The following is a 21,414-nucleotide window of genomic DNA, read 5'->3' on the forward strand; positions in this document are numbered from 1 at the left end:
AGACTTTTCAACAGTGCAAACAGAGGGACAAAGACTTAATTTTAAAACATCAACACCAAGAAAAAGCCCATTTCATGTGTTCTGAGAACTACATGCTCTACTTAATTTTTTTCTTTCCCAAACACACAGTGAATTCTGAGTGTTCAGCAACCCTAAGAGACACAAGCTAGATCATTTATTACATTAAATATTCACTTCTGATCCAAAGGGCCCAAGACAATTCCTACAGACTTGAACATCTCTAAGCCAGCAATGAGGATGAAGATGAGAATGTCTGTTCAGCCTTGAAGCACAAAAAAAGGGGCTTCTCTTGTATCTCTTTACCTGTTCAATGCTAGGTTTCTCAAATGGGGGTTTCTTCTCCAAAGAGCCTTCAACCACAGGTTTTCCTCTTTGTAAAATAGACTTTCTCAAGAGCTGTAAGGAAATCATTTAAAAAAAAAATCAGTCAGTGTCACACACGCACACACAGACACTAGGGACTCTCCAAGCTTACAGTCTCGCTGGGAAAGGCCACATTAATCTAGAAAAATGGTACAGATGAACTGGTTTGCAAGGCAGAAATAGAGACAGAGATATAGAGGACAAACTTATGGACACCAAGGGGGGAAAAGGGGGATGGAATGAATTGGGAGATTGGGATTAACATATATACACTAATATGTATAAAACAGATTACTAATGAGAACTTGCTATATAGCCCAGGGAACTCTACTTCACTTCGCTGTACAGTGGAAATTAACACAATACTATAAAACAACTATACCCCAATTGAAAAAGAAAAAAGATTACAAATATTTTCTCCCATTCTGTTGTTTGCCTTTTAGCTTTATTTATGGTCTTTATAATTTTTTTTATTTTAATTTACTTAATGTGTCAACTCTTCCTCTTTTTATCAGAATTTAAGTCTTAACGATATTTCTAGATAATATTAATAATGTTGTCTTGCTTAATACTAATACTATCATAAAAGTATTACAAAACCTTAAAAAAAAAAAAAAAAAAAAAGAGGCGGGCTTCCCTGTTGGCGCAGTGGTTGAGAGTCTGCCTGCCAATCCAGGGGACACGGGTTCGTGCCCCGGTCCGGGAAGATCCCACATGCCGTACCGCAAAAAAAAAAAAAAAGAGGCCACATAATGGAGCTGGGCCAGGCCATACCATGCTGTCTTCCCACATACAAAAGGAAAAAAAAAAAAAAAAGATTGGCAGAAGAGAAATTCCAAATAAGCTGCAAAGGCAGTAAGTACAGTATAAAGCCCAGAGGATGAGAGCTCAGAAGTCTGCCTTACCAAGGGAAGATGTCACAGAAGAGGAAGGGTATAAACTGAGTCTGGAAGGGGGACAAACATGAAACACAACAAGAGGACGGAAAAGCATTTGCAGGAAGGTGAGGTAGGAGGTCAGCCTTGGAGGGAGGTTAAGGGCTCAGTACAGTTGAGGCTACATCAGTTGGAGGTTAGAAGCCCCATTTAAACTGTGACGTTATTTTTTCCCTAAGATATTTAATCAACCAAGATGTGGATTAAAGGTAATACATAAGAGTAACAAATTTAGTTTTCTTTTTTGTTTGTTTGTTTTTGTCTTTTTGTTTTTGGCGGTGCCTTCGGCATGCCCGCTGCAATCGTGACGTGCTAAAGAAAAATCTTAGTTCCCTGACCAGGGATTAAATCCGCGCCCCCCTGCAGTGGAATGAATTCCACTGGACCACCAGGGAATTCATTTTAACATCTTATTTTGAGACATTTTAAGCTTAGGTTTTTCTATAAAATACACAGTCTCTCTCTCTCTCTCTCTCTCTCTCTCTCTCTCTCTCTCTCTCTCTCTCAGACACACACACAGACACACACAGACACAGCCTTCGAAGGGAAGCTACCATATTCTATTTATCTTAATTACATGTTAGTAAATCCTTAGATCAACAACATGGGTGACTACCAGGTAACGCAATTTGCCTTCACACCCATGACCAGAGCTGTGAGAAGCTAAACACTTTTCATTTTCTGGGCAGCCGGGAGCACAGAGCAGCGCACCACACACCTTTCCTGCTCACTCACCCTTCCCCACTCTGTTCATGCCTTCTGCTGACCCAAAGGCTGGTGGACACTGCACCCTCTGCACACGCCCATCCAGGCCACTGCAGGTGTGCTCATGCTCTGGATGGCCTGATTTAAACCCCTGAAAAGCCGAGGTCCACTGTGTACGCAGGGGCTGTGTGTGACGGCTGTGTGTCGCACACATAATCCAGGGCCCAGGCTCTTCGGGAAGGAATTCCGTAGGGCTCTCAATTGGCAACTTTCACTGTTGAGGTCTTTTTTCATTTCCTCTCCATCCACAGAATGCGGGCCAAGTGTTCTGGCATCTCAACGCCCATAAAACAAAAACGTTGCTCCTAATCCCTGCCATTGGATTTTAAAGCCCTCAAAGAGCAAATATCAGAGAGGAAAAAGAATGTGGAACCACTCATTAGGACCTAGTTTGAAAATAAATTTGATCTTGAAATTCTTTACCTTCAACCTTTGCTTGAACCTTCAGTAACCTTTACACATGGGCCAGTTATGATATACGACCATGCATTCATTCATTCACTCACTCATTTATTCATTTATTTATTACATATTTATTTATTGATTACACATTTATTTACATCTTTCTCTCCTTTCTCCACTGATTGCCTTTTCAATAGAAACAAAACATGGCAAACTTTCTCCCAGGAGTTAGTGGAAATAGACGAACCCCCAAGGTTGAAGAACACCCTGTGTGCCCCCTGAGCTGGGTCTTATAAGGGCCTCATTTCCTTCTAGAGGTGCCATATAAATTATTCACATGTAGTATTTGCTGATCTTATCAATGTATCATGCCCATCTTTACAAAAATAAAGGTGCCATAATGATAAGTTGTTGTATGTGTTTCTAAGGATATAAAAAGACTGATCATCAAATCTAGATACAAATAATTCTGGCTGCCTACTTTTTTGTCCAGTTAAAGTAAGACCATTTGGGAACTTGACCCACTGAGGGGTTTCAATTTGGAGGTAGACGGATGAACTGGGGAGATGTCGAATCTCCGCTTCTTCGTCTACAAAAGGATGAAGCTGGGATAAATAGGCATATACGAAGACTTTAATAATAGCAGCGAGCATTTGCTTCCTGACTTTTGCCAGGCACTCTCAGTGGTTCTTTATCTGTATTACCTCATTAATCCTCCTAACAACCTCTTCAAGTAGGTGCTATCATTGTCTATAGATAAGGAAACGCGACTTGCCTGAGGTCACATTCACTAAGTGATGAAGCCAGGATTGGAACCCAGCTAGCTGAGCTCCAGAACCACGCTGACAAGCACTAGGATAAAATGAGCTTCAGGAAGCAGCTTTTCACCGAGTTCATTTTCAACCTCTAAGGCAGAAGCTTCCAAAATGCTACTAAAATGCACAATAACATTTTAATTTAATTTAATTATGGAGACATAAGAGACACAGGAACTGCTTTTCCAAAACTAAGAAACGGATGATTTATAACTTATTTGCCCGAAGAATGACTTTGGGGGAGGAGAGGGGAGAATGCTGAATATTTTGGATTTTGTTCTCAAGAGCAAAGATATTTGCATGGCTAAAGATGAGAGAGGTAAGAAAGGGAGAGAGAAAACATACTTCAAAGCGGAGCAGTGTTTTCTGGCCTGTTGGTTGGTTATAAACAGAACCTAGAGGAGGCCGACAGGATGGAAACCTTCCCTTCCAGCAGGGCGGTGAGGAACCGCCCGCCAGGGAGCTGAGTTCCAAGACAAATAATAGCTGCAGTCATGCAGACGTTGTTTTCCTTCAACTAAGGCATTTTTCCAAAGAAGCTCTAAACAGTATGAACCTGCCAGGGTTCAGTCCAGATGACTCAGGCCTCACGGTCATGTCAACAAGTTGTCACCTGGAGCAGCCCGGCGCCTGCTAATGGCTGTGGTCTCTCTCCCTTGCCTTTTCCTCCCTCCCCCTACACCCCGCCCCAACATTTACCGTTTTGGTGTTAATAGCCCCACGTGACTCCAAAAGTTGAAAGTGTAATTCCCTCTGCCACTCCTGTCCCCCATCGACCCCCAAAACCCCAGTAGTACAATAAAAAACAAAAGTTAATAAAAGGGGAAAAGGGAAAATTACATATTTCAAGTAAATTCAGACCCCTCTGCCCTCACCAGCGTTCTAAGAATTGGGTATAAAACTTGCTCTGAGGTTCCTAGCAGCCAAAGCAAAAGAGGAAACTCAAAGGAAAATGGATCTCTCCTTGTCATATAAAATGAAGCCCAACCCCCATTAGGAGAAGCAAACTTTTCCTGGCTATAAGCCCCGAGGGGAAGGGGAGTGTTTTGGGTTTTGTTTTTGTTTTTAGAGATCCTTATAAGGGTTACACAATACAACATAATCAACAGTGCCTTCAGTAGCAGGTTCTGGGGCTTTTTAAATTATTCCTTCTGTCGGCCTCCTTTGTGAATCTATTTTTGGCAACCTGAATTTCCTCTCTCCATTTTCCCACCCCCGGTTTCCCTCCCCCATCTGTCAGTCCTGATGCCATCACCAGCGTGGGGAGACCCATATCAGTGGGAAACGAGGGGCTGGGACCCAATGGAGCTGAGGCAGAGCCATGAAGAGGCAGCGGCGGGGAGTGGCAGCAGTGCTAGGTGACGGGTGTCAACAGGCACAGAGAACAGCAGTAAGATGCCAAAACAAATCTGGAAATTCTTGATTCCTCCCCTTGAAGAGTCGAGGTCTTAGCAGCATCCCTCCAGCCACTTCTCCTGCCTCCCCCTGCCGCCTGGGCCCCACCATGCTGGGCGTCACACCCAGCTCACTCGGAACATGGTCTACACGCCCCTGCCTGGAAGGCGCTTCCCCGGCCCTTTTCAGGGGTGGCTCTCACGCCCCCGCTGTGGTTTCTGCTCAACTGTCATCGCAGACAGGCCTTTCCCAACTGCTCTTCCTTAGTACCATGTCGCCGCAGCCCCCAGCATCCCTGCCATTCCGATGCCACTTACCCTGCTTTGTCTCTCTTCACAGCACTTATCACCACCTGCAAACATACTATTGACTTGTTGATTGTCTGCCTCTCTTACTGAAATGTAAACTCCATGAGGGCAAGGACTTTGTTTTGCCCACTGATCCATCCCTCATGCCTACACGAGCACCATGCATACAGCAGGTGTGTGGTAAGTCCTTGTTGGATGGATGGATAGGCAATGGAAAGAAATCTATAAGCACATAAAGATATTCAACTCTGTGTACAAGTAGGAAGGCTCTCGAGGAGAGTGATGTGTTCAGAGTACAGTGGGTCATTTTAGAGAGTCCCTCACGGAGAAACACATGCTTCTGCAAACCCGACGGCCAGATGTATCTAAGCTGAGAGCGTTCCCACGTGACCTGGCCCACGGATAATGAGCACATTTGAACAGTGAGAGAAAGAAGAAAAGCCCTTCAAAATGTGGAAGTCTCACCTTGAATAGGTAGAAATAAACTTGTTTGGTATCTGCATCTTCTTCCTTGTGGACACAGGTAAAGAGATATTCCACATCCAACACGATTCCCAGGAGTCTGTTCATTTCTTCCTCTGACACATTCTCCAGGTGGGAAACGTGAGCGGCTTAAGATAAAGATCAAAGGAACACAGGTGAGAAGTAGATGGAAACCACCAACAGTCTCCATTTTAAAATGGAACATTCGGGAATTCTCTGGTGGTCCATTGGTTAGGACTCCGTGCTTTCACTGCAGAGGGCCCGAGTTTGATCCCTGGCTGGGGAACTAGGATCCCACAAGCCAAGTGGCGCAGCCAAAAAATAAAAATAAAATAAAAAATAAAATAAAAATGGGACTTCCCTGGTGGCAAAGTGGTTAAGAATCTGCCTGCCAATGCAAGGTACATGGGTTCGAGCCCTGGTCCAGGAAGATCTCACATGCCGCGGAGCAACAAAGCCCGTGCGCCACAACTACTGAGCCTGCACTCTAGAGCCTGCGAGCCACAACTACTGAGCCTGTGTGCCACAACTACTGAAGCCTGCGCGCCTAGAGCCCGTTGCGCCACAACAAGAGAAGCCACCACGATGAGAAGCCCATGCACCGCAACAAAGAGTAGCCCCTGCTGGCCGCAACTAGAGAGAAAGCCCGCGCGCAGCAACAAAGAGCCAACGCAGCCAAAAATAAATAAATTTTAAAAATAATAATAATAAAATAAAATAGAACATCCTCTCCCAGGAACCTTCTGGAATGTCAACCCATCAAACTGCACTGTCAATAGAGGAACTTTCTGAACCCCTATAAGACTGATATCTTCACACAAAATCGACTTATAATTGTAAGAGACCACCAACTTGTCAAGCACGAACCTCCCCCTCCAACGCTGAAAATGACCAGCGGCTAATGTACGGTTTTAAGATCTGGAACTTGTTGGCACCAAGTCTGGGTACGACAGTGTTAAATTCTTATATGTTTCCATATAAGCTGATTTTCATCGTACCAAGAGGGCCCTGTGGTCCTATAGGCTGGATCCAGGATTTGAGGACTGCGGGTTCAGAAGGACCCCAAAACCAGGCTCCCTAAAGGTTTAGCTCTAAGTCCTGTGAACAGTTCTGGTGGCCAAGAATATCACATATCAGGAAAAACCAAAAAAGAGTATCAGTAAAAACTGAATGAAGGCCCTTTTCCTCAGCCCTCCTGAGATGCAGTGAAACCTCACTGTCTCTGCAGCAAAGCCCCAAGGCCTGTCTGAGTTTGTGATTCAATGTCCTGCACGGTCACGCTCGAAACCCACCTTTCCTACCTTTATTCAGTTGCCTCACTATCGTTAAGTGGCATATCCATCACCCTCCTCCCCTCCCACACCCCTGTCCTCTCTTCTTCCCAAATCCAGCCCATTTTTCAAGATGAACATGTTTTATCCTCAAAATAATCCTATGAAGTAGGGATGAGTAGCCCCATTTTACAGTTAAGGAAACTGAGGCTCACAGAGACTGAATGCTGTTTCCTCCAATGTCAACTGGCCAGCAAGGCAGAGCTGGGGTCTGAAAGCAAAGGATGTTTGACCCAAATTCTGAAGCACCCACACACATTTTTTGGATTATTAGGTGATTCACTTCAAGGTCCTTTCACTTGAAAGGGACTCTCTCTAGGTAAGCCATCCAATACCCAACCAGGAGCCCAGGAGCACCTTGGGCGGGACCGTGGCTCTCAGGTCTGTGTCCCCAGAAGTAATCACTATGCTCACTGTGCTAATAGGCACTGCCCTTCAAGAGCGATCCTCTCAGGTATGTTGACTGAAAATGGTTGGACCTAGAAGCGCTTGAGATGACTTCTAAAGAAAGATTAAACTATGGAGAAGGGTAAGCTTTTCCTTGCCTTTTTAAAGGGAAATGGAACTAAAGATTCTCGAGGAACAATCCAGGTGTCAAGCATGGGTCAGGCTACTCCAGAGACCAAACCATGAAGCCCAGTCCGAAGTCTGGGATAGAGAACGCAGCTGGTACCCCACCCAGATCCCCTTCCCTTACCACCTCTCCTGGCCTCCAACTGCCAGCAGCTCTGTTCCCTCCTGTCACCATAATCTGCTCTCCCACCTACACGCCCCTCAAGAGCAGCCTTCAAGTTAGTGTATAAAGACCCCAGATGCCTCGCCCCTCGGGGGGGAATAACTCTGAGCTAAGTGCTCCAGACCAGCTCTCACATCTTCCCCACAGAATTACCCACCTGTTGCCCACAGCGGGAACTGGCTTAATAATGCACCCATATTGGCCACCTTCTCCTCCTGGTCTCACTTTCCCACACCCCTACCTCCATCCCAAATAAACTAGGACTTGCACTCAAATCCTTGTCTTTGACTCTGCGTCTGTGGGACCTCAAACGAAGATGTCCGATCAAAAGCATTTTCAGAGAGGTAAGAGGATTACATACCAAGAGGGTGGGCCTTCCACACGTCCATGAGGAAGCCAGATTAAAGGGGTTCAAGTTAGAGGGGCAGAGGCCACCCACCTTTCATTCCTTTCTAATGAAGAAAAGCAATGGAAAGGCAGAGGAAAGGGCCCAAGTCACCGGCCACTGGTGATGAGCGTAGGTGTGCACACACCTACATGTGCACGGGCGTGCACCTCTAGACAGCGTTTCTAACAGGGAAGAGGGGAGGAAGGAAATTTGGTGAGGTCTGCCTTAGGTACCACAGATACATCCACAGATACATCTCAACTTGACAGCGCCCACACAGTATTACTACATTATGTGCACACGAACGTCAGTATTCAAATCTATTACTTTCTATTTGGCTCTACAATATGTGGCTTTATCACTTTCTAATAGATGCCCTTTTAGGTAGAACATTGGCTGGATCATCTTGTTTTCTCAGGAATGCAAAATTTTCTTTGAGGTTAGTCCGAAGCCTTTGGAAGACAGGCCTTATTCTGACAAGTAGGTCAAAATTTTTATGTCACTTATTTACAGAAACAATTTTATTTAAGACTGTTTTGGTCTTGTAATGTTTTAATCTCTTTCCAGTGTTAAGTTATGAAACCAATCAGTCTCCAATATAATATAAATGCCTTCAGATTCTCCAAAATATGAAACAGTCTAATTAAGGTGCTAACATATAGTGGCTTTAACTCGTAGAAGTATACGCCATGATTCATTTTTGAAACCAGTGGTTCACTTTCTTTAAGCCACAAACGCTTTGCCCAGATAAATCCTTAATCAGAATTTAGAAAGAGTTGCTCTTTCTAAACAGAGGTTGAAACAGCGGTTGGAAGCTCCAGTTTTCAAAATGGGGTGGGAGCTGGGTGGGGCCCAGCATCCCCTCCCCTTGTTGGGGCTCTAAGCTGCATGGTTTGAAAACCACGAAATTCTGAAGAGGAGACTAGATAAAACTTAAAATGCTTAAGACATGAGACCTGAGGAGGTCCATTTCCTTCTGATTCTGCACATAAGGAAATCCATGATCTCTCCTCCAAGCTCTGTGTCTGACCCCAAGTAGAGAGGACTAGAGCTGGAGATACGGGGAAATGGAAACGAAGCTGCAGGTTCCCAGAGGGAGGAAGGGCGAGGCTGTGCTGGACAAATGGGGGTGTCGCTCAGAGCCGAGAGGGGAGGAATCTTCCTCCAAGAATAAAGGAAGGGTGGGTCGGTGGGTGAAGGGAGCTATACCGAGGCAGAAGGATGACAGTGCACGAAAAGGGTTAAGCTTCCTAGAATGAATGATGAGGTGAGGTAGGGGAAAGATCAGATGAAAACAGAGGGAGTGGACCATCTACTTGAGAAGGAAAAAAGCAGCTCTGGACAAGTTGCCATGAAAGAGAAGCTTCCGTATAGTGAGAAAGCCGGCACGGGCAGATTCGACCACACTGCATCAATGCTTAGTCGTCTGCGCCTGCCCCGTTCTCAGGCTCTCCAAGCATGGGCCCGTTTCACCAACACTCCTTTTCAGTCCCTGAGCATCTAGCACTCAGTTTTTCCCTCTCACCAAACTCACAACACCAGCTAACGTCTCCTCCAAACCGAATCATCCATCCCCACACCCTACCTCACCACTTCACCATCCCAACAAACCAGTGCACCACCATCCTGGCAAACCTGACTCCAGGATTAAACTCCTCAAGGCCATCCTCAAAACAGCAACTCCCTCTTGCCAAGGAGCCCGGCACTCACTCCTTCACTGTCCTTCATCCCCCAACCAGTGCCACCACCGGACGGACGCAGCTGAGCTTTCCCACCCCTACCTTTGTGATCACTGGGATCTCAAGCCCACGGCACAAAACAACCCCCAGGGCTTCCCTGGTGGCGCAGTGGTTGAGAGTCCGCCTGCCGATGCAGGGGACACAGGTTCGTGCCCCGGTCCGGGAAGATCCCACATGCCGCGGAGCGACTAGGCCCGTGAGCCATGGCCGCTGAGCCTGCACGTCCAGAGCCTGTGCTCCGTAACGGGAGAGGCCACAACAGTGAGAGGCCCACGTACCGCAAAAAAAAAAAAAAAAAAAAAAAACCAACCCCCAGACTGCTCTGCTGCCATGGGAGTCTCCCTAAAGCCCCACTGTCCTCATCAACCCCACCTCCACCAAATCCAGAGACATCTCCTGACTCTTGGGGGCTGCTGAGCAGAATTAGATAGACCCCAGAGTCAACACCACGTCACGCCAACACCCAGATACACGTCACTCTAACTGTAAAGTGAAACTACTTACTGAACTCGTATTTAACTAAAAAAGCCACTTACTACTGAAAAAAAAACGAAAACACAAAAAACCTCTTAATGTTTTCCAAAGAAACCTTTTTGATGCAAATAAGCTCCCTTCGATGAACCAAAAGCATATTTTCTTGAAGAGATATGCCTATATTATTTACAAGCCTGGAGGCATATATTAAAAATATAAAAATCGGGCTTCCCTGGTGGCTTAGTGGTTGAGAGTCCGCCTGCCGATACAGGGGACACGGGTTCGTGCCCCGGTCCGGGAAGATCCCACATGCCGCGGAGTGGCTGGGCCCGTGAGCCATGGCCGCTGAGCCTGCGCGTCCGGAGCCTATGTTCCACAACGGGAGTGGCCGCGACAGTGAGAGGCCCGCGTACCGCAAAATAATAATAATAATAATAAAAATCTGTAAACTACAATGTACAAATCTGTAGCAGTTACTCGGCCACAGAACTCATAACACTGAGTCAATGCTATTTAAAGCTTTGATACATGTTCCCTAATGTATCTTCCCAATAAAGTTTGCATCCATGTCCATCATATCAGCAGTGTGCTAGAATACCCTTTTCCCCATGCTTGCTAACAGTGAAGAATCATGCTCAGTCATTTCATCAGTCTTTTGAAAATTAATCAGGGTCCCCCACTGTTTTGATTTGCATTCCCTGGAACGCCCTTGGAGTTGTTTGTTTTTCATGTTACTGGCCATTTGTATTTGTTCTTTTGTGCGCTACCTATTCATGCCCTCTGCCTGCTTTTTTAGGATGTGGGTCTTTTTCTAATTGCTTGAAAGAGCTTTCTGTCTACCTCCTGGATTTCATTGGGGTTTTTGTTTGTTAGGTTGTGGTTTGATTATATAGGAATTTTACATTTTTCAGAAAGTCAAATCTATGTCTGGCATTTCTTTAAGGTCTTGCTTGCAAAGGTCTTTCCCACAAAACCAAAAGATGACAAAAATGTATTTTCTCCTAGCTCTTCAACAGGTTTGTTCTTAACATTTAAAACATTCCTCCACTGAAACATCAATATCATAAAAGACCAAAAAAAAAGAAAAAAAAGGCAGAGGAACTGTTCCATGTCAAAGAAGACTAAAGAGGCCGGCTGTGATGTTGTGATTTATATAAAGAAACATATATTTGGTCTTTGTCCCCTTTCCTAGCACAGTTTCCTAGCAAACTTTCCAAAACTCTTGGAATTTCATAAGTAAAGGTGAAAGGAGTGTCTGTTGTTATTCCTAACCTGTCCCTTTCCACCACACCTGAGCTTCTGTGAATGGACTTTTGGAAAGCCCCTACTGATGGGGACTGGTTGCCAGGGGAACCAAACCAGTGATGAGAAGGTTGGAACTCAGCCAGCCCCCTCCACCTCCCCAGGAGAGAAGGGGGTCTGGAGGCTGAGCTAATCACTAATCAATCACTATGCCTATGTAAACAAGACCTCCGTTAAAACCCCTAACCGAAGGGCATGTGAAGGTTCCAGTAGTTGAAGCCTGGAGGTGCTGGGAGGGCAGCTCTCTTGGACACAGCAGAGGAGCTTTGGGCTCTTTCCACCCCACCCTGCTCTGTGCATCTCTTCCATCTGGCTGTTCCTGACTTGTATTCTTTTTATAAAAAGCCAGAAATCTAGTAAGTAAACTGTTTTCCTGAGAACTGTGAGCCACTCTAGAAAATCATCCAACTCGACGAGGGGGCCGTAGGAACCTCTGATATACAGCCGATCGGTCAGAAGCACGGGTCAGGACCTGAACTTGAGATCGGCATCTGAACCCTTACCCTGTGGGGTCTGTGCTAACTACAGGCAGATAGTATCAGAATCCAGTTAAGTCGCAGGACACCCAGTCAGTGTCTGATGGAGAGCTGGAGAACCACTCAGTGTGGAAAAACCTGCACATCTGGTGTCAGAAGCCTTCCGGAAGTGCTGGGTGTGAGAAGACTCACTGTTTTCCGTTCACATGACAACTAAATACATACGTAATTCTAGACTGGGTGCTTAATGGAGAGGAAAATACGCTCTAAAAGACATTTTGGGGTCAACTATAAGACTGGACTACAAGCAGTAGATTAAGTATTACATTAATGTTAATATTTACTGAAGTTGGTAACTAAACTGAGGTTATGTAAAAGAGTATCTGGGAATTCCCTGGCGGTCCTGTGGTTGGGACTTGGCGCTTTCACTGCCGTGGTCCAGGTTTGATCCCTGGCCGGGGAACTAAGATCTTGCATGCAGTGAGGTGTGGCCAAAAAAATTAAAAATTAAAAAAAAAAAAAAGAATATCCTTAAATTTAGGAAATACATACTTATGTATTTAAGAGGAAAAAACCATGATGTAAATGCAACTTATTCTCATATGGCCCAGGAAAAAAGTATAATACATACAAATACACAAAGACGCACAGACTCATATATATGATATCAGTCTGTGTGTGCATCTGTGTGTGTGTGCACATGCACGCACACACAAACACACATATGAGAGCAAATGACAAAGCAAATAGGGCAAAATGTTACCAAGAGGTAAATCTGGGCAAAAGATACATGGGATGCTCCTTGTTACTATTCTCATGACTTTTCTGTAAGTTTGAAATTATTTCCAAATAAATAGTTTTTTAAAAAAAATCATTCTTGGGCTTCCCTGGTGGCGCAGTGGTTGAGAGTACGCCTGCCGATGCAGGGGACGCGGGTTCGTGCCCCGGTCCGGGAGGATCCCACATGCCGCGGAGCGGCTGGGCCCATGAGCCATGGTCACTGAGCCTGCATGTCCGGAGCCTGTGCTCCACAACGGGAGAGGCCACAACAGGGAGAGGCCCACATACCACAAAAAAAAAAAAAAAAAAAAAATCATTCTTCCATCTAGAATTTGATAATCAAATGTAAAAGGACCCTACTTTCATTTCAAATTGACTTCCAAGAGCCTGGTACAAAGCATCCATATAATTACCCAAGAATGGCCAACTCTTGACTTGTGGGAAAAGCTCCCTTCTGCTCAGCGCTGTTGCCCACAGTGTCCAGGGCATGGGGGCGCAGGGGGATGCGGGGGACGTGGTGCGTCAAGGACTGGGCGGCCACCACCTTGCACCTCCCAGCAGGGTGGACCCTACCATCCCGCAGGGCTGAGTCAGACTTGCAAACACCCAGGGTGCCAGAGCGACCTGCCAAAACCTGCTGCCAGGAATCACAGTGCAGCTGTGGCCTTACTGGGAACAGGAAACGCACTGTCACTGCAGGCTGTGACCTTCACTCACTCAGCTCTGGCCCCGTAGATCTGTCCTGCACTTCTCCTGCGGACAGCCTGCCAGTCCTCACACGCCCTGCGGCGGGAACAGGCGGCTGCTGGGCAGGCTGCTACCACAGCTCCGCTCCTCTGGACCGGAAAGAAAGCAAACGGCACAGCATCTGTAGGATCTGTGAGCTGTTCAAATACAGTTTTTGTTCATGGGAATTTGAGGTCAAGGCTAGAAGAGGTCAAATGAAGTCTTTCAATGAAAGCTTCTGAATTGACTATGTGTAAAAGGCTTATAATTTAACAGTAGTTTCCTAAAATGGAAAAGAATCTGAAAAAGGATAGATAAACTGAATCACTTTGCTGTACACCTGAAACTAACTCGACATTGTAAATCATCTATACTTCAATAAAAAATAAATTTTTTAAAAGGAATTTTTTAAATTAAATAAATAAAAGTGGTTTCAGGGCTTTCCTGGTGGCGCAGTGGTTGAGAGTTCGCCTGCCGATGCAGGGGACGCGGGTTCGTGACCCAGTCCGGGAGGATCCCACGTGCCATGGAGCGGCTGGGCCCATGACCATGGCCGCTGAGCCTGCGCGTCCAGAGCCTGTGCTCCACAACGGGAGAGGCCACAGCAGTGAGAGGCCCGCGTACCGCAAAAAAAAAAAAAGTGGTTTCACCTTTAGTAATCTCAATCTGGAATGAAGAAAAAGGGTAGTTTAAGAGTAAGAACCTTAGGAGAGTTCAGTCCAACAGAAATATGATGTGAGCCACATATACACTTTTAAATACTCTAGTAACCACTTTATTTTTTCTTATAATAGATGGTCAAGAAACACTTATTTTATTTTTTTTAATTTCTTTTGGCCGCTCCACGCCGCTTATGGGATCTTTGTTCCCCGACTAGGAATTGAACCCGGGCCCCCGGCAGTGGACGCAAGGAGTCCTAACCACTGGACCATGAGGGTAGTCCCTAGTAACCACTTCAAAAAAGGTAAAAAGAAATAGGTGAAATTCATTTTAATATATTTTATCTAACCTAATATATACTAAATTATTTCAACATGTACTCAATATTAAAAATATTTTACATTCTTTTCTCATACTAAGCCTTCAAAATTGGTGTGCATTTTCCAAGGGCAGCACATTTCAACTCGAGCAGCCACAGGTGGCTACTATGTTGCACAGGGCAGGTACCCATCATAAACCATGAAACCTCCTCCGCAAATAAATGCAACCAGCCGTCTCTTTAGTATTACTAAATGTAATGGATATCTACTAATGAAGAAACAATCCAATTACATCCAAGGAACTAAATGTATTAGGAACTAGAGAAAAAGTCAGTCCTTCATCTCAGTCCAGTATAGAAAACCAATAAGGGTGTATAGAGAACTATCGTTATACAACCAGGAACACTGCAGTGCAGCTCCAGGAAGTCCTTTATTGTCTGTGCCAAGGGCTGGGATAGTCAGGCCTTGGAGGTGAGTAGGGTTCCCCCAGCAGAGAAAGAAGGAGAGGCATGGCAGGTGCTGTGCACCTCCACATCCAAGGCAGAGGTGGGAGAAAGTGTGCAGACCCTTCAGAGAAGGTGGAGCAGCCCAGGGACCAAAATGCAACCCAGGAGGAGGAAAGGCCTGACCCACCTCGCACGCCCAGCTGAAGTGGGCCTTCATCCTGAGAATGAGAGGCCGCCCAGTGGGCTGAAGCAGGAGGATGTGACCACATTAGGTTGCTAGTGCTTTCTTGGGAAGCCAGGTGCGCAAGCATGGAAACGGGGCCTCCAGGTGCTGCTGCAGGTGCGACCACAGAAGGCAGAGAAGCAGCCTGAATCCAGGCGGAGCTGGCGGGAGGTGCACTCAGACAACATCCACAGGACTTCGAGGCCCGAGGAGCACAGGGAAAAGTAACAACCTGCATCAGGTGAGCACGAAAAATGCTACCAGGTTTATCCCCTAACTGCGGCTGTACCAGACTCACAGGTCCTGACAACTCTGAAGCCCGTGTAGAAAAACAGAGGACCCCAGCCAAGAGGAATATGCAGACCTGACCCAGGCGGCTGTGTCTGTGTGCTGGCCGGGCCCCATACTTCTGTCACTTGGTATCTGCCCAGGACATGTGTAAATGGGTGAAGGGGTTTGCAAATGCGGCAAAGCCAGAGAAGAGATGTTGGATCAATAGTCCATGAGAAAAATACTGGTAAGATACTTCATACTGTTCAAGAAATAAGCTCTGGTGTAACTGTTTATGCTGGTCTTTACTTTCCTTGGAAAGTTTCTACCGTAAATAAGCAGGTAAGCAGAGGTAACCATAGGAATATATACCAATTTCCACTTCTGTGATGTTTAAATATATGTGTGTATCAGAAAAAAAACTGATGACATTAAAAAACAATCAGAAACCGGGACTTCCCTGGTGGCGCAGTGGTTAAGAATCTGCCTGCCAATGCAAGGGACACCGGTTTGATCCCTGGTCTGGGAAGATCCCACATGCCATGGAGCAGCTAAGCCCATGCGCCACAACTACTGAGCCTGCGCTCTAGAGCCCGCGAGCCACAACTACTGAGCCCACATGCTGCAACTACTGAAACCCATGCGCCTAGAGCCCGTGCTCCGCAACAAGAGAAGCCACTGCAAAGTGAAGCCCACATATCGCAACGAAGAGTAGCCACTGCTCGCCACAACTAGAGAAAGCCCGCGCGCAGCAACGAAGACCCAATGCAGCCAAAAATTTAAAAAAATTAAATTAAAAAAAAGGAAAAAAAATCAGAAACCTTCCTAAAACTGCAAAAAATGATCAATAGTCAAATTTCATACTATGTTCAGGCACAGTTCAGAACAATGGACTCCAAAATGACAACAAAAATTCCAATTGTGTTTTGATCACAATGGTGTTTCCTACTGTCCTGGTCATAAAAGGAGGTTGCTATTTAAACAAGCAGTCCCAAAATAAGAAATTTTGATTAATACTAAAGTAAGGAGACATGTTTGGGCCAAATGAAGTACTTTGTTAGTATCCTTCGCCAAATTTTTATAAACTGAATGTACTTATACCAATCCCAAATATCAAATAATTTCAGAGAATGGAGCAGAATGTTCTAGGCCGGCACTATCCAGTAGATATATAATGCAAGCCACACATGTAATTTTAAGTTTTCCAGTAGCAACACTGAAAAAAGAAACAGGTGAAATTGATTTGAATAATACATTTTATTAACCCAAAATAGCCAAAATATTATCATTTCAACATGTAATCAAAATTAATGAGATATCTCACCTTTTTTTTCATACTAAGCTTTCAAAATCTGACCTGTGTTTCACACCTACAGCTCATCTCAATCTAGAGCAGCTACAATTCAAGGGCTCAATAGCCAAATGTAGCAAGTGGCTATAGTATTAGACAGCGTAGGTCTAGACTAACAATTGCATTCTGTGGATGAAGATACTGAACAGCAAAGCGGTTACGGGACTGGTAAACTGCCAAGCCAGGCGTAGAATTGTTAGTTTCTAACTCCTGCCCAAATGTTCTTTCTATTTAATCAGTCCATCAGCCTGCAGTAGCCCTGCGTTTGACACACAGGAGACACACAAGGGTATCAAATTAAGGCAGGCCAAGGACGCCTGGGATGCAAGTCGCTGTCAGGAGACCGCGTGAAACCAGAGCTCACTGTCAAAAGACCGTGTATGGCTGAGCCAAAGGACACCCAACAGCAAATCAACAGAACAGACACCATCTCAATCGATACGCCTGAGTGTTTTGTTTTGACAAGTCCAAGAACACTACATATATTGTAGGATCTAAATTCATCATACTCAGAATTGTAACTGTGAAAATAGCACAGTGCATACAAATCAAAATGTTTTTGAGAATTCAAGCTTGCATGACACTGGCCAGAATTCAGAATTCCCTAGACCCCAACCTCTACTTTGTTGGTAATATTTAAGAAGTCATGTGCAGGAAAAAGAAAAGATGCCTGGCAAAAAAAAAAAAAAGTGGGGAGGGAAATTGTCAAATGTTAATCATTGTTAAAGCTGGCTGATGGATACAAGGCTGTTTATTAAATGATTCTTCCTACCTTGATACATATGTGCAAGCTTCCACAATAAAAATTTTTAAAGGGAATTCCCTGGCAGTCCAGTGGTTAGGACTCCAGGCTCCCACTGCTGGGGGACCAGGTTGAATCTCTGGTCAGGGAACAAAGATCCCGCAAGCCTTGCGGCCCGGCCAAAAAAAAAAAAAGGGGGAGGGTCTTTAAAAAAAGGGGTTGGGGAGGAGGCATAATCCTCCTTCTAGAAGAGGACAAAGTTTTCTCAAGCCCCTGCACTAAGACCCATAAATAATCTATGGCATTCGGGCAGTAATTCCAAGAGCACTTGAAAATATGCAGACATCCCAATTCTAAGAAAGCAAACTGAATAGAGAAGAGAAAGGAACCGACAGGGGGAAAATATTTTTAAAACGCCTACAACCCCAATACCCTGAGAAAATCATTGTCAGCAATGCAACACATATCTTTCCAGATCATCTCCTGTTCGTATGTATTAAAATATTATCTACCCTAAAGAAATGAGATTATCCTCATGGAGCTGTTCTCAAGTCAGCAGCCCTGCATTTGGAAATGACCACCTTCCGGGTAGTTCTCACAGGGTGAAATTGAAGGCTGGGCGAGTGACAGATACCACACTAATCAGCCCCTCCTCTGAGGATTTGAAGCCTGAACCAATACTCCCAGGGACAGAGGTTAATGGACCTGAATCATACAGGGTCCTGGACAGAAGGCCCATGAATTCCTGCAGCTGGGATCCCAGGACCTGATACCAGGTTTCCCTGTGTTTCCGGCTTGTGTAAGCGACCAGTACTCTTCTTATGAATATGGTTTTCTCATTCAAACTGGACAGAGTTCCCATCTGTTGTTTGAAGTAAAGAACCCTAATAAGAGTAATAAGAACACATTAATCTTCCAGGTATTGTGCTAAAATTCTGATAGGCGTTCATTCACTTAATCCTCACGACGCTCCCATGAGGTAAATACTATTATTAACTCCATTTCAGAACTGAAAAACTGGAGGGCCAGGCTGATTACATAATATGCCGCAACTCACAGCTACTGGCTGTTGAGCAAGGATTTGAACTTGCGCTGGTGGATCCTGTCATTTAGTCCTCCAATTAAGCTGCTTTCTGACATGCTTTTTTCATTAATAATACATTAAGAATATCATTCCATGCTGGAAAACACATCTTTTGTTAACAGCCATATTGAATTTCATAATATATATTTTCATAATTCAACCAAGGATCTCCTCCATTGGGATATTTAGATTGTTTCTAGTTTATTTAATATCATGAATATGGCTATAATAGCTGTCCTTTTATCTTTTTTTTTTATTAACAAATTTAATCAGTTATACATATACATATGTTCCCATGTCCCCTCCCTTTTGCGTCTCCCTCCCGCCCTCCCTATCCCACCACTCCAGGCAGTCACAAAGCACCGAGCTGATCTCCCTGTGCTATGCGGCTAATAGCTGTCCTTTTAATCTGAAGGCACATCTTAATTTATATTTATGTTAACTTTCTGGCATGGATTTGTCAGGTCAAAGGATATGTACCCTTTTTTTCCATTCTCGATTATGTATTGTCAAATAAGGGTACTTGTTTTCAAAGCTTGTTAAGAAATATAAAAGGGAACAAAGTTGGCTTTTCTTTGAGAAAGGCTGTTTCTGCCTTTGGGCATTCCTGTGTGTTGACCTGCTCAGAAAGGAGACAATCTGTGCAGCTAACAAAGAAAAAGGACTCTGTTTTTAAATGTTAATTGGTGTAGGATAATAGGATTTCCCAATCAATACCAAATACAGTTCAAGTCCAGTGTTTAAGGAGTTCTCTATTGCATCATATTTCCTGAGGCAATTCTAAAGGGCATCACTCAGGGACTGATAGTGGAAAAGGTGAGTTAAAAGCAAAGATATTCCTGTGACTTTTGGCATCTGTCCTTTGCACTGGCTGCTTCAAAACTCAGAACTTACATTATTTGAGACACCAGTTAAATCAACACATAGATGTGATTATCAATGCTTTTATTTCTCTTGTGAGATTGATGTTCTCTATTTCCTTTTCTCAGAAGGTCACTCCAGTGCAGTAACTTCCTGAGGAGATCACACTAGTATCTACTTTTTTGCTCTATAAGGACTGAAATCCTCTCCGGCTGAGTACAAAATAACACTTCAGACTAGACCTAACTCCAGGCTAACGAAGGCTGATGCTCCACCATCTGACATCAGCAGGAAGCTTTAGAGAAAGATGATGGCTAAAAGGAGCCACCCATACCATATGACCCTGCAATCCCACTCCTGGGCATATATCTGGAGAAAAACATGATCCAAAAGGATGCACGCACCCCAGTGTTCACAGCAGCACTATTCACAATAGCCAAGACATGAAAACAACCTGAATGTCCATTGACAGATGAATAGATAAAGAAGATGTGGCACATGTATACAATGGAATATTACTCAGCCATAAAAAAAGAATGAAATAATGCCATTTGTAGCAACATGGATGGACCTAGACATTGTCATACTGAGTAAAGTAAATCACACAAAGACAAATATCATATGACATCGCTTATAGGTAGAATCTTTAAAAAATAATACAAATGAACTTATTTACAAAACCGAAACAGACTCACAGACGTAGAGAATGAACTTATGGTTATCAGAGGGGAAGGGTGTGTGAGAGGGATAGTTAGGGAGTTTGGGATTGACATGTACCCACGTTATATTTAAAATGGATAACCAACAAGGATCTACTGTATAGCACAGTGAACTCTGCTCAATATTATGTAGCAACCTAAATGGGAAAAGAATTTGAAAAAGAATAGATACATGTATATGTATAACTGAATCACTTTGCTGTACACCTGAAACTAACACGACATTGTTAATCAACTATACTCCAATATAAAATAAAAAGTCTAAATAAATAGAGACTTCCCTGGTGGTCCAGCAGTTGAGAATCCACCTTCTAATGCAGGGGATGCAGGTTCAATTCCTGGTCAGGGAACTAAGATCCCACATGCCACAGGGCAACTAAGCCAGAGCACTGCAACTACAGAGCCCAGGCACTCTGGAGCCCATGCGCCACACCTAGAGAGAAGCCCTCGTGCCACAATGAAAGATCCTGTGTGCCGCAACTAAGACCCGACACAGCCAAAAATAAATAAATAAAGTTTAAATAAAAAAATAAATAAACAAATGGAGCCACCCCCTTATCAAGGGTCAGATGGAAAAGGCCAAAGTACATTAGTGAGAATGTTTGGCGCTGCGTCCTTGCAACACTGGACAGTAAACTGTACACAGAGACGTTCTTTGGGAGACCAGATAGCTGAAGGCAGAAAAGTAAATAAAATAAGTACAAGAGTCCCAGATCCCTTGGGAACTGGAACTTTAATATCTCGGGAAAACGAATTTCTCAGTAACCTTACCCACTCAAACAAAATACAATTTAAAAAGAAAACCTGTATCCTAAAAGTAGGATCAGGACACAGAACATATTAGCACAGGCCTGTTGACTGATTCTGGCAGAGTCTATATGGCCAGGCTGACAATGATTATCTTGCAGGGACAGATAAGAAAGTTGAAAGGGAAAATACAAGTAAATATTTACTAAGCACAACCCCAAGGAAGAAAAGAGCTAGCAGACACAGGAAACTAAAGAATATGAAGATAAAATGAAGCATTCCCAGAAAGTTCAGGGAATCAGAAAATAATAAGAAAAATGAGAATCAGAATCCGGACATGTTACGTGTTAATCTAAGTAGCTTGGTTACCACGTTTCATCTTATTTGGCAATCCCCTTCTCCCTCACTCCCCCGTCAACTCCGTCCCAGTCAACCAGCTCTTAGGGAAAACCGGGAAGAGACAGATGAGGAATCCATGCAAACAGTGCAGGATTTGTCTCCCACGTGAAGCCTCCCCAGCAGACTCATGAAGCTAAAGAGTCTCTTTTGTTG

The 21,414-nt window shown here is 44.4% G+C and overlaps 1 protein-coding gene across 1 annotated transcript in view; it reads right to left on the reverse strand.

Annotated features, from left to right (window-relative positions):
- The window catches only part of KAT2B (lysine acetyltransferase 2B), a gene marked incomplete at both ends in the record, with an annotated part of 102,549 nt that overhangs the window by 46,544 nt on the left and 34,591 nt on the right, over nucleotides 1-21,414 (reverse strand). Inside the window, 2 exons of the mRNA XM_079705371.1 lie at nucleotides 325-417; nucleotides 5,470-5,615. Of these exons, the coding sequence (XP_079561497.1) occupies nucleotides 325-417; nucleotides 5,470-5,615 (239 nt within the window). The remainder of the gene's footprint in view (nucleotides 1-324; nucleotides 418-5,469; nucleotides 5,616-21,414) is intronic.

Source organism: Hyperoodon ampullatus, assembly GCF_949752795.1.
Source record: "Hyperoodon ampullatus genome assembly, chromosome: 5".
In the NCBI taxonomy this organism is placed as follows: Eukaryota; Metazoa; Chordata; class Mammalia; order Artiodactyla; family Ziphiidae; genus Hyperoodon; species Hyperoodon ampullatus.